At 40.2% G+C, this 18,369-nt stretch overlaps 1 protein-coding gene across 2 annotated transcripts in view; it reads left to right on the top strand.

Moving 5' to 3' along the window:
- Positions 1 to 18,369, top strand: part of B4GALNT1 (beta-1,4-N-acetyl-galactosaminyltransferase 1) — a 152,143-nt gene that overhangs the window by 76,049 nt on the left and 57,725 nt on the right. For both annotated transcript variants that reach the window (XM_063427659.1, XM_063427650.1), the window contains one exon: positions 8,972 to 9,145. In XM_063427659.1, the coding sequence (XP_063283729.1) occupies positions 8,972 to 9,145 (174 nt within the window). The remainder of the gene's footprint in view (positions 1 to 8,971; positions 9,146 to 18,369) is intronic.

The following is an 18,369-nucleotide window of genomic DNA, read 5'->3' as shown; positions in this document are numbered from 1 at the left end:
CAAACATGACATGATTGGACTTTGTGGTGACATTATTTCATGTACATATTTAGCTAGATGAATGCTGGCGAATATGTGGATAAAACTATAGGGATTTCTCCTGTCCTATTGTGTTTTACCCCCGACCTCCTACAGACTATAAGCACGTTTGAGCAGGGTCCTCTTCAACCTATCGTTCCTGTAAGGTTTCTTGTAATTTTCCTATCTATAGTTAAATCCCCTCTCTTATAATATTGTAAAGCGCTACGGAATCTGTTGGCGCAATAAAAATGGCAATAATAATTATGTGATATCCATACACGGCACTCTTAAGACTCACAGAAAAGATTAAACAAAGTATTCTTGCTGTGCCGATTTAACAGAAATAGTGCATACATGGCATATTCTGTCCAAAACAGAAGCAAAGATAAACACATATAAAAAAATTATCTTTGCACTGGATTGTATTAGCAGGGAGTGGGGGCGAGCAAAATATAAATCCTAAATAATAAAAAATACCTTTGTTGCATTGTTGACACAAACCGTCTGTATTTGGACGCAAAATGGGTTCATTGTTTCTCTAGGATTTATTTTTAGGCTTCTCCCTCTTCTATCCCGTGCAAACGTTTTTTTTTTTCAATATGTGTTTATCTTTGCTTCTATTTTGGTCGGAATATGCCATGTATGCACTATTTCTAATAAAAGAATGCTTATTTTATCATTTTTGTGAGTCTTCAGAGTACGATGATAACATTTAGCACTTTGTGGATCACAAGAATTGAGACACCAGCACCAAAGACATTAAGTATTTTTGGGGTCCTTCTAACAAGTAATTAGAAAGATTTTTCATTACAGCATTGTCCTGTTTTAATTACTCCTCCCATATGTGATTATAACGACTGGGGCAGTGGCTTCATTTCTCTTTTGTTGCATGTTTTATAGAACTTATGTATAAATAACGGTGCAATGTTGAAAACTCATATGTACAATCAGGTCCATAAATATTGGGACATCGACACAATTCTAATCTTTTTGGCTCTATACACCAACACAATGGGTTTGAAATGAAACAAACTGCAGATTTTCAGCTTTAATTTGAGGGTATTTACATCCAAATCAAGTGAACGGTGTAGGAATTACAACAGTTTGTATATGTGCCTCCCACTTTTCAAGGGACCAAAAGTAATGGGACAATTGGCTGCTCAGCTGTTCCATGGCCAGGTGTGTGTTATTCCGTCATTATCCCATTTACAAGGAGCAGATATAAAGGTCCAGAGTTAATTTCAAGTGTGCTATTTGCATTTGGAATCTGTTGCTGTTAACTCTCAATATGAGATCCAAATAGCTGTCACTATCAGTGAAGGGTATTTGACGGTATTTATTTAATTTGAGGGTATTTACATCCAAATCAGGTGAACGGTGTAGGAATTACAACAGTTTGTATATGTGCCTCCCACTTTTTAAGGGACCAAAAGTAATGGGACAGATTAACAGTCATAAATCAAACTTTCACTTTTTAATACATGGTTGCAAATCCTTTGCAGTCAATTACAGCCTGAAGTCTGGAACACATAGACATCACCAGACGCTGGGTCAGGCGTCACCACTCTGCCAGGCGTCTACTGCAACTGTCTTCAGTTCCTGCTTGTTCATGGGGCATTTTTCCTTCAGTTTTGTCTCCATTAAGTGAAATGCATGCTCAATCGGATTCAGGTCAGGTGATTGACTTGGCCATTGCATAACATTCCACTTCTTTCCCTTAAAAAACTCTTTGGTTCACCCAAGGGCACAGAGGGAGACTCCACACGGGGACCCTCGGCAGCCCCTACACAGAAAAGACCGCGACCCTCGTCAGAAGCACCCGACACCGCGATCCACTGAAGCAGACGACCAAGGGCCCCGAGGAGGGCTTACTAGAACTCTGCCACCGGGTCTACTGCAGCCCTCTATGCCCACTTCCAAGCCGAGGCATCGGCTAACACTGGACGCTTCCTCTGAACTCTATGATGGACACTACACACACAGAAACAGATGGAACCCACAGCCCCACATACACCCTGACTCACCTGACAATCATGAGGTAGTGTAACTCACAACCGATAACACGACACAGTACCAGGCAGACACATACTACCACAGATGATCCTACTGCACACAAGCCCTGACATGTAGACCCCCGACCTGTTTAGGGGACCGAAGCAGATCAACCTCACGAACCTCCACACACTTCAAGGTGGCGCCCGAGGCAGACCAAACTAGGAACCAACTGTTCAGCCCAAACTTACGCGACTATAGCCTGCAAACACTTAACCTGATTAAGCTGACTGAGCCTGGATTAAGCCTGCAAACCCTTAACTTGACTAAGCTGAACATACACCACAGAAGCGAAAAGTAATTCTAAGCTATGCCTGTATTACACTTGAACATTATCTGTATTACACTTAAACATTATCATTATATAAAAATTGTGCAGACCTTCTATGTGCCATATGTAAAATGTACGTTAACATTGTGCTTGTGACTGCTGTTGTGGCACCACAGCCCTCTTGTGACACCTTGCACACAAAAATAAAGAATTAAAAAAAAACAAAAAAACTCTTTGGTTGCTTTTGCAGTATGCTTCGGGTCTTTGTCCATCTGCACTGTGAAGCACCGTCCAATGAGTTCTGGAGCATTTGGCTGAATATGAGCAGATAATATTGCCAGAAACACTTCAGAATTCATCCTGCTGCTTTTTTCAGCAGTCACATCATCAATAAATACAAGAGAACCAGTTCCTTTGGCAGCCATACATACCCATGCCATGACACTACCACCACCATGCTTCACTGATGAGGTGGTATGCTTTTTTTTCATGAGCAGTTCCTTTCCTTCTCCATACTCTTCTCTTCCCATCACTCTGGTACAAGTTGATCTTGGTCTCATCTGTCCATAGGATGTTGTTCCAGAACTTTGAAGGCTTTTTTAGATGTTGTTTGGCAAACTCTAAGCTGGCCTTCCTGTTTTTGAGGCTCACCAATGGTTTACATCTTGTGGTGAACCCTCTGCATTCACTCTGGTGAAGTCTTCTCTTGATTGTTGACTTTGACACACATACACCTACCTCCTGGAGAGTGTTCTTGATCAACTGTTGTGAAGGGTGTTTTCTTCACCAGGGAAATAATTATTTGGTCATCCACCACAGTTGTTTTCCGTGGTCTTCCGGGTCTTTTGGTGTTGCTGAGCTCACCGGTGCGTTCTTTCTTTTTAAGGATGTTCCAAACAGTTGATTTGGCCACACCTAATGTTTTTGCTATCTCTCTGATGGGTTTGTTTTGTTTTTTCAGCCTAATGATGGCTTGCTTTACTGATAGTGACAGCTCTGTGGATCTCATATTGAGAGTTAACAGCAACAGATTCCAAATACAAATAGCACACTTGAAATGAACTCTGGACCTTTTATCTGCTCCTTGTAAATGGGATAATGACGGAATAACACACACCTGGCCATGGAACAGCCGAGCAGCCAATTGTCCCATTACTTTTGGTCCTTTGAAAAGTGGGAGGCACATATACAAACTGTTGTAATTCCTACACCGTTCACCTGATTTGGATGTAAATACCCTCAAATTAAAGCTGAAACTCTGCAGTTAAAGCACATCTTTTTCATTTCATTTCAAATCCATTGTGTTGGTGTATAGAGCCAAAAAGATTAGAATTGTGTCGATGTCCCAATATTTATGGACCTGACTGTATATTTATAAATTTTTGTCTGTACAGTATGCATGTGTACAGATGACTAAATGGGTTTTATACATCAGAGCAAAATAGGGCAAACTTGAAACGTTTTATTGTCTTGTTTGGGACTTTCTAATCTCCCATTTGCTATGTTCCTTATTGCACAGATAATGACAGGTCCAGGATAACAGAGAACTGTATTTCAATAAAGTGATCTAATAAATTGCCCCATTTTGTGCTAGTTTTATACACACTCTGCAACGAAATAAACAAATAATATTTAGTTTTCTGTTGTGCCCCAGCTAACTCATAGTGATGTTCTTCTAAACGGACTCCTTGATGCAGTCACTTTTTGTATCTTAATTGTACCACTTTTCTCCCATAAACATTTTATAAATATCTCTATTTTTACTCTACAACTTTAGCCTTTATCTAGTTTCCTTTTATAGAAATATAAACTTCAGGTCGTATGATAGCAATAGGAGTGCATGTATCCTTATTCCTTAGAATGCAGCCAGACAATTTATGCAGTAATTTATTAGGCAGTGTGGCATTGGGTAGATCGTAGATGCAAGGCTGTCCATTAGCACGGCCCAAGAAGACAATAACAGGTCAAGAACTTTATTTTTACATTTTCTCATTAGGTAAACTGACAGTTGTAGTTAGAATCCAGAGTAGTATGATTGGCTTGGATTTGGATGCCTACTACCAGAATACATTATAAGTAGAATAGACTTGATGCTTGTAATTCCCAGATATAAAATATGCAGGATAGCTAGAGGGTTTCTCACTCACATACACCCCATGTTGAACAAAATATTATAATAAAAAATGGTGAGCACACAAATAAAAACACATTTTACCACAGGCTGTACACACAACAGTGGAATCTATATATCAAATATAAGGCGAAAAACACATACATAGGGTAATATAGTTATGGATAGCTGCTTATGAAAATATATTTTGGTCTCACTCACATGGTTCTGAGCCACTCCACAAGCTGGCTCAGACTAAAAGCTCCAACAGAAAATTATGGTGGTTACATAGTTACATAGGCTGGAAAGAAAATGTGCCCATCAAGTTCAGCCTTCCTCACATCAGTTTTTTCCTGTTGATCCAAAAGAAGGCAAACTTCCCCCTCCCCCCCCAAGTTTGAAGCACTTCCATTTTGCAATAAAATAGGAAAAATTCCCTCTTGACCCCAGAATGGCAGTCAGATTCATCCTTGGATAAAGAAGCATTTACCCTACATTAAAAAATTATATCCTTGAATATTCTGTTTTTGCAAGTATGCATCTAGTTGCTGTTTAAACATCTGTACTGACTCTGATAAAACTACTTCTTCAGGTAGAGAATTCCATATCAATATTGTTCTTACAGTAAAAAAAACTTTCCTTTGCCTTAGACTCAATCTTCTTTCTTACATTCTAAACGCATGTTTAGTCTAAAAGATTGTATCCAGTGTACCGCCAGAGAACGCAGGTTCAGGGGGTTACAACACTTTTTATTGATCCAATAACAGGAAACAAATTAAAATGATACAAAGTAAAAATAGGAGCTTTTGGACTTTCTATTTAAGGGACTTTCCTTTTTTTTTTTTTTACTTTGTATCATTTTAATTTGTTTCCTGTTATTGGATCAATAAAAAGTGTTGTAACCCCCTGAACCTGCGTTGATACACTGGATACAATCTTGGGAAAGGACCCAGCTGAAGTCCAAATGGTGATATATTTAAGGCATGCAGTTTGAGCCAGCTTTATAAGTGGCTCCACTTATGTGAGTGAGACCAGTATAGAATCTTAAGTTTTTATTTCAAACGTTATTACCCTATGTTTTTTTCCATTTGTGTTTATTTTCAGAATCTGATTCAGTTTGGGTAATATTATCCTTATTTATTTGAGTGCTCTCACATTTCTTTTTTAACTTGACCCAATGGTACATACTGAGAAAATATATTAATTTATCCTCAGTGTTCTTTTCACTAAAGAGTTTATGCCAATCAATATATTGTAAAGCTCCCCCTAACTTATTGAAATTGGCCTTTTTAAAATTATAAGTTTAAGTATACCCTATGTGCTTTTGGTTTTTTTTAAGTTTATTTCAAAGGACACTATATTGTGATAACTATTTCCCAAGTGCTCACCTACTTGAATGTTGGTCAAAAGATCAACGTTGTTAGTTAGAACCAGGTCCAGACAAGCGTCCTTTCTGGTTGGTGCTTGTACAAGTTGTGACATGAAGGTGTCATTTAACAAGTTCAAAAACCTAATTCCCTTTGCTGAACTACTAGTCCCTCTGTCTCAGTTTATGTCCGGGTAATAAAATCTCCAATAATTAATGTTATATTCTTAACCTTTGTTTCACCGATATTACACGAAAATAAAATCCAGGATGCAGGATTTAGGTGAAACGACAACAAAAATTATATTGATAGGAACATTAAACAAATAAAGTCTAGCACTTTACATAACATTCCACCTCCACTTGACGCGTTTCGTATTGTTCACCTTTCTCAAAAGTGGTTTGAAGTAAATGTTCTCCATAGTCTCCTCTTTTTAAACCACATTTTGGTGCCTTTTTCAGACTCATCCCGAGTTCCTGCTATATGCTTCCGCTTTTGTCATAATCCCTCGCCTGACGCACACATTCTTACGCATCCTTGCATCAGACATAGCACGTGAGATGATGTGTCTGTGTATGTGTCGGAACTCAATCCAATCATATTCCTATCAGGCATTGCTCTAAACACCCTACATAAAGTCTTTTGGTGTACCCAGGGTCCGCCATATTTATGGAGTCTGTTTATTCCATTAAATATTCATAAGAATACACCAAATTAAGGGAAAAAATTAAAAAAAAAAATTACATATGACAAACTAAAAACATGTAATATATAGATATCCTCATAAACACTTACAATATGTTACGTTCTTCTTACTTTTATTCAGGGCCAGACTGGGGATACAAAGCAGCCCTGGAAAAAAAAAAATCTATGCCAGCCCCATAAGTCATTGCACCTTTAATTGTCGCATGTAAATATGTATATGTCTTGCCACCACAGATGATTGAGTAATATATATATATATATATATATATATATATATATATATATATTGCTTTTTCTAATATAAAATATTGGTCCTTTCAGAGTAAAACATTTAATTATACAGTAAGCATACTCACATGCAGACACAGACAATCTCACTGACACACACAAGCTCATTGATACACAACCTCATAGAAAAACAATTTCACTAATATACGTAAGCTCATTGACATAAAAACACAAGTTCACTCACTAGCAGGCACACACACACATGCAAGCAAGCTCACTCACTAGCAGGCGCACACACACAGCTTAATGTAGTGGTTCTGGTGTCTATAGCCTGTCCCTGCAGGCTTTTGAATGTAAACACTGACTTTTCAGAGAAAAGGCAGTGTTTACATTGCTTCCTAGTGACACCTCTAGTGACAGACACTCAGACGGTCACTAGAGGCGCTTCCTGTGTCAGTGCGGATTGGCTGAGATCATCAATCATCAAGCTTGTCATAGAGGCAGAGACCAGCACAACGTTGGAAAAAAAAAAGTGAGTAAAATACTATTTTTAAAAACACACACAGACACCACGACTGACACACACACACACACACACACACCATGACAGACATACACACACCATGACAGACACACCATGACACAGACAGACACACACACCATGACAGACAGACACACACACACCATGACACAGACACACACACACACCATGACACAGACACACACACACACCATGACACACACACACCATGATACAGACACACCGTGGCACAGACACACACACACATGACACAGACAGACACACACACCATGACACAGACAGACACACACACACACACCATGACACAGACAGACACACACACCATGACACAGACAGACACACATAAACACCATGACACATACAGACACACAGCATGACACAGACAGACAGACACACACAGCATGAGACAGACACACACAGCATGACACAGGTACACACACAGCATGACACAGGTACACACACACAGCATGACACAGACAGACACACACACAGCATGACAGACACACACACAGCATGACACACACACAGCATGACACAGACAGACAGACACACACACCATGACACAGACAGACACACACCATGACACAGACAGACACACACCATGACAGACACACACACAGCATGACACAAACAGACACACACACAGCATGACACAGACAGACACACACAGCATGACACAGACAGACACACACCATGACAGACACACACACACACCATGACAGACAGACACACACAGCATGACATAGACACACAAACACACACACACAGCATGACATAGACAGACACACACACACACACACAGCATGACACAGACAGACACACACACACACAGCATGACACAGACACACTCCCACTGACATACATACTTGTTGCTACCTGTGTGGGTGGGCAGACTGATAGGTGTGCTGGCGGCCGCAGGGAGAACTTGAATGGCGGCCGCAGGGGAAGCTCTTCTGGCGGCCGCTGGGGGAGCAGGCTGTTCTGTCTCTGCTCCCCCGCCCTCGCGCGCAGCTTAATGAGACCGGGGCCGGAATATGACGTCATATTACGGCCCCGGTCTCTTTCTAGCGCGCGAGGGCGGGGGAGCAGAGACAAAACAGCCTGCTCCCCTAGCGGCCGTCAGAAGTGCTTCCCCTGCGGCTGCCATTCAAGTTCTCCCTGCGGCCGCAGGTCACCTCGGCCCCAGGTGCCGACGGCCCACCGGGAAATTTCCCGGTATCCCGGTGGGCCAGTCCGGCCCTGCTTTTATTTATTCATAACATTACTTAAAAATATCCTTCGGAGAAGAATACATTTAAAAGGGAAACTCTCTTATGTACTATCAATAATAAATAAAGTATAATTTAAATATATCTATATTCAAATAGAAACTCATAATTAGAATCCAAGGTATCATCATAGGGAAAAAGGAAAAAAAGCATAAATATAAAAATAGAGATTCAGATAAAAGAATTTATTTCAAAGTCGTCAGTCGACAGTTTGAAACTTCCTTTGGTCTCCCAGGTGACTGCAGTCCTGTCATTAGGGCTTAATTCATTGGCTGAGAGTGCCATCTGATGTTCTCGTTCTCAGCAATGGGATTATGTCTAAATAGACACAAAATTGTACTGTAGTGTTAATGGTGATAAGAGTGTCCATTTAAATTTGAATTTTTATGCATATTATTGCAATTACAGGCTTCTTCCAAAAAACAACTGTAAATGTGAGGTGGAACCTACAATGGACATTCCTTTTAGGCAAGAACTCTTTGGGAAACCTTATGCAGTTAACTTTGCTTCTGATATGGATCCCTCGGTGTTGGAAGAAACTTACAGAAGGAGAGAGCAAGAATATAAGAAGTTTAAGATGAGGTAACACTGTACATTATACACAGATACTGCTCTGATATTACTCCTTCTAATAAACATTTCTGGATTACATTGATTTACCCGGTATTTTTAATGATTCAGTAAAGAGAAGATGCATTCCTCAAGCATTTCATCTCGTATGTGGTTTACTCCAAATATCAGACAAGAGCTGTAGTGTTCTACAAAGTAAAATGGCATGGGTTCAAAGAAGATAAATAGTCATTCACAGCATTAGACAAGGCAATGGTATAACTCAGGGGTAGGCAACCTTCAGTACTCCAGGTGTTGTGGACTACATCTCCCATAATGCTCTTACAGCCATAATGCGGGCAAAGCATCAGGGGGATGTAGTCCACAACACCTGGTTGCCCACTCCTGGTAACTTATACTCAATTCTGCAGCAGCTTGTGAAGAACACATTATGTTCATGTAGTAGACACAATATATGGGTTTCTATTGGCAACAGTGGCAAGTGTAATAATTGTTACAAAGAAGGTATACTATGAACATTTCAGATATGTTTTATCCTTGTAATATATATACATACACATACACACACCATATTGTTATTGTTTACCATTCAGAGAGGAGTTTCATGGTTGTGAGGAAGGAAATCCCCAAAAGGGACTCCACTGCCATAAAACAGAGCCATTTTATTAAGGCTTTAGAAAATGTAAGTGTGCCACATTACTATTTATTTAGATAGACAGGTCTGTTTTTATTTCATATTGGCTGCACAATTGTCTGTTTTCCATTTCTCTCTTTGAGGTATTAGTGTACAGCTGTTCCAGAGTGATTGGCATTATTGTGTGTCACTTCACTTCATAGGAATATATGCTGACTTCATATAAATTGCAGAAAAAAAAAAATAATGAGGATGTTTAACTCCACAATAGGGAGAGAAACCAGCCCCACAGGAATTACCTCTAATTAAAATTCAATATTGGGCAATACACTTACATACAAAGCAAAAAGGTTGCTTGTGCAACCTAAATGTGATCAAAATAAAATAAAATGTATATACAGTGGTAATATGTTGCTCATGCAACCCAAATGTGATCCAGGAAAATTATACAATGATAGTAACAGGACTGCTAAAATGGTATCATAAAAACTCCCTAAAACACTGTGAATTCCACAGGTCACATATGTTGCAGTATAAGGTTAGATATAAAGGTAGCAACCTGCTTTCTCTAGTGTCCTGTGGATAGATTGTGCTCTATATAGGATCAGTTTTGTATCAAGCTATAAGCTCTGCAAGCCACATATGTAGAAAGCGTGTGAAAACAATTTAATAGATTTGATACAAAGGTAGCAAGCAGCTTACCGGAGTAACTTGTTGATGGACTAAAGTCTATATTGGATTAACCATGTCTATAGGTAGTAGATGGTATTAGGGGAAGGGGGAGAGGAAATCAAGATGGTAGGACAAGCAGCTTATATACATTTTAGATATCCTTCATTTATAGGTGAACTACCTTTAACCCCTTAAGGACCAAACTTCTGGAATAAAAGGGAATTATGACATGTCACACACGTCATGTGTCCTTAAGGGGTTAAACAACATTTAATTAGAGAATTAGAGGGGAGAGTCTGGATAGTCCCAGGGTGCACACTGGGATCTGCTTGTCCTACCCTCTTGATTTGCTCTCCACCCCTTCCCCTAATACCATCTACCTATACCATACGAGCTACTTGTATGTGTACTTTTAAATATGCATACTTATTATCCCGAGACTAGTAGGCTTGTGTCGTTCCTATTTTAGTCTAAGGGTCCATCTAGTACCATCCTGCAACTGACTCATTATTCCACTACCTTCTACTTTATACGTTTAAGAAGTAGTTATTCCAATATAGACTTTAGTCCATCAACAAGTTACTCCGGTAAGCAGCTTGCTACTTTTGTATCAAATCTATTAAATTGTTTTCACCCGCTTTCTACATATGTGGCTTGCAGAGCTTATAGCTTGATACAAAACTGATCCTATATCGAGCACAATCTATCCACAGGACACTAGAGAAAGCAGATTTCTACCTTTATATCTAACCTTATACTGCAACATATGTGACCTGCGGAATTCACAGTGTTTTAGAGAGTTTTTATGGTACAGATTTAGCAGTCCTGTTACGGATGCTCCTAGTGCTTTCCGAGGTCTCCAAGCACTCTGCCTGACACCATAACCACTGCAGACCCCACGAACCGCCGCAGCTTGCTTGGGGTCTCGCTGACTCCACCCACTCTGGACCCAAGACCAGGGTCCAGCTTCCAGCAGGTGGACCTCTCCGAATTCCAGAGAGCAGGAACAGGAACAAGCTCTTAGCAGAGCTCAGCAATTATACCCTGGGGAGTATAGTGATTATAGCAATCCCCAGAGTGTAGTTCTCCAATCCCCCAAACATGAGCCGAAACTTCATGAAGGTACAAGATGATCTGAGGTGCTGGCACACCCAATCTGGTTTTTATTGCAATCTTTGCCAACACAGGGAAGTATAAAACAACAAATAACATCCCAGTTACAACCCACGGATTCCCTCCCCTTATCCTGGGACGTAACCCAATTACACATACAGTTAAAACATACTTTTTACCCAACTTTCATAACTCTAAAACCGAACATCCAATCTCCATAAAAATTACATATTCACAATCAATCCATTCAGGGGAACAACATATTAAAAATGGCACGAATCAGACCAGTGGTTCAAAAGTTAAAGGGACACTATAGTCACCTAAACAACTTCAGCTTAATGAGGTTGTTCAGGTGAGTGCTACAGCTACCCGGAGCCTTTTTCTTGTAAGCACTGTATTTTCTGAGAAAATGCAGTGTTTACATTGAAAGCTTGGAACACCTCTTGTTGCAGTCAATCAGACGGCCACCAGAGGGACTTCCGAGTTCAGAGGCCCTAAAAAGGCCTCTCGTCCGATGCATTCTGGGTGAATACATCAGACGGGCTATCAGCACACAAAGCACTGTGAACGCGCTTTGTGTGCTGATAGCCTGTCAGCACTGCTGTGGGCGTGGCTTCAGCTGACAGCTGAAGCCCGAACCCACAGGGATGCTGTCTGTCCACAATTGTGGTTGAAGGGGGGCGGGGGGAGAGACCTACTCTCCTTCCCCCCCTGGCCCCCACCCCTGTGCGGTGGGTGGGGGCCCTAAAATTATCAATAAGGGGGGGACGACCTACTGTACCCCCCCACCCCCACCCCTGTGCGGCGTGTGGGGGCCCTAAAATTATCAATAGGGGGGGACCTACTGTCCCCCCCGGCCCCCACCCCTGAGCGGCGGGTGGGGGCCCTAAAATTATCGATAAGGGGGGGGGACCTACTGTCCCCCCCAGCCCCCACCCCTGTGCGGCGGGTGGGGGCCCTAAAATTATCAATAAGGGGGGTAAGGGGGGCTTACCCCCTTATTGATAATTTTAGGGCCCCCACCCGCTGCTCAGGGGTGGGGGCCGGGGGGGGGGACAGTAGGTCCCCCCCCTTATTGATAATTTTAGAAGGCGAGCTGAGCTGTCAGTCAGACAGCTCAGCTCGCGAACGCGCATTCCGCGCACATGCACGGTATAGCGCTGACTATCTTCATAGGGCGGCATTCAATGCCGCTCTATGAAGAACGCGATTGGTGCAGCGCGAAGCCGCGCATGCGCACCAAATCGCGATGACGCTTCTCTTAGAGAAGCGTCCTATTGGGCCCCGCGATTTCGTCATTTTGACGAAAAAGGGGGCGCGGCATGGCTGGGAGCTCGGCGCTTGAACGGAGGTAAGTTTTATATATAAAAACACCTCGAAAATACTTTTTTTTTTCAGTAAGTACATATAAAAGCAAGAAGGAAGGCTGGGGGACCTGTCTTTCTTGCTTTTATATGGTGACTATAGAGTCCCTTTAAGGGAAAGTCCTTTGTGACCAAATGAAGCATGGCTTTTCTGCCCAAAACAAGTTCCACATAGTCTCTATCCTGGAGATAATTGGGAAGTAATCCAATTATCTCCAAGGACAGAGGCAAAACTCCATTAGCCACATGGCAGACAAAGGACAATAAAAGACATAAAAATACATACTGTTACATTTATCACATAGAACCTACACATTTACAATTTACCGAACACATAATAGCATACATAATATTGAAGACAGCCTGAATGCAATCTGCTACACAGTCTTAAAGGGACATTGTTTCTAAAAGTCATAATATGTCCACGGTTGGTTTTTAAAGGGCCAGCAGCAGCACCATACAAATCCAATATGCCCAAATGTTGCACCTGAAGGGCCAAATCTCCCAGGGACCATAGTCAACAGGTAAGAGGCTGGCAATCAGGCTCCTCCAACAGCCAGGGGTAAAGGGCAGCTTGTCACCAATAAACCCAGTGACAAAAGGCATTTCGTCACAGGCTTGTACCCTGTTTTCATGTAATTTTTTTTTCTTCATATAAATTGCATTTTCACTCCTAAAACTTGTGAAAATGCTGGTTTATTTTTTATATGCACTGTTAGAAAGATTATAAGCACTTAATAAATAGTTTTCATACACTTTTGCGATATAGCACTGTCACTTTAAAGGTGCCTCTGATACTCTGATACTAGACTAGAGATTTTTTATTTTTATTTTTTAAAGTGTTTCACCTTATTTGAATTTATTAACATTGTACTATGTAACCATGATGTTGTTTTAGTATATACTTTTCCAAGTTGTCTGTCAATATCAGCAATACTACAGGCAAACCTTAAGAAAAATCAATTAGAGATACAAATAGCGTATTACTGCAAATCGATTAATATTAACAGATAAGCAATTAAAGACACTCACGCAGGTGTGGCATGACTTATCAACCTACAAAAAGGCTTGGATCTGTCAGGTTACCATTATTTAGCAATGGCAGGTTCGTGCTGTACAAGTGTTCCACGCTAGGAAGAAGTTGCACATGGTGGCTGAAAACATTTGGTTATATTTACATGCAAGTTTATGTCCATTGAATGCATTTCACACCAATTCAAAGAGTTTTTTCAAAAAGGGTGCAGCATTCACATTAATTCAATATTTACCTTAAAGTCTTATGGCTTGACTGCAGATTTTTGTTTAACATTGTATTTACTATCCACAGACTTCAGCTGGAAGGGGTTTTCAATCAAAAAAATTTCCCCACCATAACATTTTTGGTTTTTGCTTCCCAAGCACTACCAAGCCTCAATAGCAAACTAGTAACCAACTTCATGCTGATGATTTGCAATAATAATGAAACAGCTGTCTGTGAGTGGTTCACTGGCTTTGCATCTTCTCCCAAGTTGTGTTTCAAAGTTGTTGAATACAGCAAACACAGACTCAAAGAAATCCATGTTTAAACCCTTAAGGACACTGGATGGAAACTTTTTGTCCAAAATGAAAAATTAACCCCTGATTACCACAATCGTGGGGTTAATGTTCCTGTAGTGTGTCGGAGGCACACTACTGCGGGCAGGTTCACGGAATCAGCCCATGTGATCGTTCTGACCGGGAATCAGAGCGATCACACGTGCTGCAGTGAAACCCAATCTGTTCCCTGCAGCTCTGTGTGAGCTGTGAACTGCAGAGAGACAGATCAATGCTGATCTGTCTCTGGCAGTCCCTATTCTGCTCTGTGTCAGTGTGTATCAGGGATCCTTAGGATAGGTGTCAATCCATATCTGCCAAGTGACCCTATGTAGGGGGAACAGTCCCTATTCTGCTTTGTGTCAGTGTGTATCAGGGATCCTTAGGATAGGTGTCAATCCATATCTGCCAAGTGACCCTATGTAGGAGGAACAGTCCCTATTCTGCTCTGTGTCAGTGTGTATCAGGGATCCTTAGGATAGGTGTCAATCCATATCTGCTAAGTGACCTTATGTAGGGGGAACAGTCCCTATTCTGCTCTGTGTCAGTGTGTATCAGGGATCCTTAAGATAGGTGTCAATCCATATCTGCCAAGTCACCCTATGTAGGGGGAACAGTCCCTATTCTGCTCTGTGTCTGTGTGTATCAGGGTCTCTGAGGACAGGTGTCAATCCATATGTCAAGGTGTCAATATGTCATATGTCAGGTGTCAATCCATATCCATTGTGATTTAGGAATGTTAGGTGATTTATGCCAGACTCTGCATCAACTGTGTAATTTTCCATGGGAGTTTTGCCATGGATCCCCCTCCGGCATGCCACAGTCCAGGTTTTCGTCCCCTTGAAGCAACTTTTCCATCACTATTGTGGCCAGAAAGAGTCCCTGTGGGTTTTTAAATTCGCCTGCCCATTGACGTCTATGGCGGTTCGCCCGGTTTGCCGGTTCGCGAACATTTGCGGATGTTCGCGTTTGCGAACCGAAAATTTTATGTTCGCGACATCACTACATATGATGTATTATACTGCTGTAGCACACATAAGGTTTGCAAAATATATATTACAAACTCATTGAGTATGTCAAAAAGGCATAGAAAATGCTTATTACCACTACACTAGGTATAAACTAGTGGGAAAATTATTTCACGCTAAGGTTCAAAATACATTTTTTGAAATACCCTAGGGTGTCTTCTTTAAGAAATGGTATGCCTTTATGGTGTAGCTGGAATAATTAACCTACAAAAAAAACTCCAAAGTGGGTTTTGGACACAGCGTAAAAAAGTAAAGTTTGAAAAAATGTAAATGGCTGTGTCTCAAATGTGCCCCTTCAATGTCCACATATACCTGGCAAAGGTACATATGGGGGTATTGCTGTTCTCAGATGACATAGTTGATAAATATAGAAAGTATCATATAGCCGTAGCACACATAAGGTTTGCAAAATATACAGTACAAACTCACTATGTGTGTCAAAATAGCAGAAACAAAATGCTTATTACCACTACACTTGGTACAAGCTAGCGGAAAAATGATTTCACGCTAAGGTTTGTGGAAGTAGAAAATAAATATTACCAGGTTCAATAAAAGCGTTTTAATTGACCATTACATACACAGAGATATCTCATGGAGATTGGCAAGAAGCAATCTAACATCATGTTACAATTCCTCATATTTTACACATATGACCCGGAACTGGCCTTTCGCTTAGCTTGAATCAGAACTCCAAATATGGTCTTATTTCCTATTGGCTAAATTCTAGCATAACTGACAAATTCAAGGTTCAAAGGTTCAAGCATCCCATGATCTTTCTAACAGATAACTTGACCACAGTCATGCCTCTTACTTCCCTAAAATATCACCTGTCTATGACAAGAGTTAACACATATAAGCCTGACTTCCTCTTTCACAAATTAAGCACACATTTCAATTCCCCCCCCCCCCCCCCCCCCCGGCAACATCTTACAAGACACGCTTTCAAAATAGCCTTTCCTTTTGCAATCCAAAAAAACAGTCCAGACATCCATTAGTTTCTTCTTATTTCTTAGAGTAAATATTCTTCTTTGATTATATTTTAAGATGATGAATAAACAGCAAAATGGCTGACAGCATGTCAGTAGCAGGTTACATATGTTCACAGGTTCGAAGTATGTATTTTGAAATACCCTAGGATGTCTTCTTTAAGAAATAGTATGCTTTTATGGGATAGTTGGAATATATAGCCTGCTACAAAACTCCAAAGTGCGGTAACAACACAGCGTAAAAATTCAAAGTTTGAAAAAACCTGCAATGGCTGTGTCTGAAATGTGCCCCTTCAACGTCCACATATACCTGGAAAAGGTACATACAGGGGTATTGCTGTACTCAAACAACATAGCTGAGCAACATATAAAGTATTATAAAGCCGTAGCACACATCAGGTTTGCAAAATATACAGTACAAACTCACTGTGTGTCAAAAAGGCAGAAAAAAATGCTTATTACCACTACACTTGATACAAGCTAGCGGAAAAATGATCCCACGCTAAGGTTCAAAATTTGCCTTTTGAAATACCCTCGGTTGTCTTCTTTAAGAATTGGTATGCCTTTTTGGGGTAGTTGGAAAAAGAAGCCTGCTAACATATTTCAAAGTAGAATACGGACCCATTAAAACTCTCCAAAGAAATTCACACTTAAAAACCTGAACTTGTCACGTCTCTTTCACAGCACTGTAACTTCACAAAATAGTGTCTAGGTCATACATTGGGCTTATTGTATTACTCAGAAGAGGTAACTGAGCATACTTAGGGGGAATTTATGACAGTACCACTTATCAAATGTAAGAAATACCCAGCGAAAATGCAACATGTATGTAAAAAAAAAATTACAAACTTTTTCTCTCACCACAAAATTTTTAAATAAATTGGTGATAAAATGGTGGCAAGTTACAGTATAATATATGCCTAATAAGATACCCTGGAGTGTCTGCTTTCTCAAATGGAAGGCCTTTGTGGGGTTATTTGAACAGTCAAATGGCTATAATGCCACAAAAAAATCAGATATATGACCATCTATGAAAATTCCAACTATTGAAACTGAAATAGCATGGTCTCCTATATGGCATTGTAACTTCACAGAATAGGGGCAAATGTATACAATGGGGGCATTGTTGTACTCAGCAGATGTAGCTGAACGCAATATGGGGTTCTGTACAAGGATAGCACTCATTAGGTTTACGAAATACACATTACAAAAACCTTGTTATATGTGTATATGCCAAAATAGAGAAAAAAACCACAATCTTACTCCAATATTTAGCAAAGATTGGCGGTGAAATGGCTAAAAGTGTCAAAATAACCTTAAGTAAATAGCCTGTGATGTCTACTTTATATAAAAATATAATTTTGTGTGGCAATTTTGTTTCCTGTAATGGGTATTAAACTTTCAAGACGAACATACCAACTTCTAAAATTGTTTCACATTGAAATGTTATTTTAGACCTTGTAGTTTGTGACCTGTAACTTTCAAAATAAACTGAAATCCTACACATATTATGTACTTTGTAAATCAAGACTCATAAATGAATTGATTTTTAATTACTTTTCCTAAGCTGGACATATTATGCACACATTATTATTGCCTAAACTTGGGGGAAAAGGCAATTTTTAGTTTTTCCTCCCATTATTTTGCATTTGTTTTTGTAATAAATGAGAAATTACATATGTATATGTCACATCAAATTAAAGCCCTTTTTGCTGTCTAAAAAACAGTATATAATATGTGTTTGTACAATAAATGAGAGAGATGCAAATTGCAACTGAATACAAACAGCAAAAAATGCAAAAATTGCTTGTGTCCTTAAGGGTATGTCCAGCTTCTGAAGCTGTGTCCTTAAGGGGTTAAAATGGAA

The sequence above is a fragment of the Pelobates fuscus genome, chromosome 1 (assembly GCF_036172605.1).
Source record: "Pelobates fuscus isolate aPelFus1 chromosome 1, aPelFus1.pri, whole genome shotgun sequence".
Lineage (NCBI taxonomy): Eukaryota > Metazoa > Chordata > Amphibia > Anura > Pelobatidae > Pelobates > Pelobates fuscus.
This window is presented reverse-complemented; position numbering and strand designations above follow the sequence as displayed.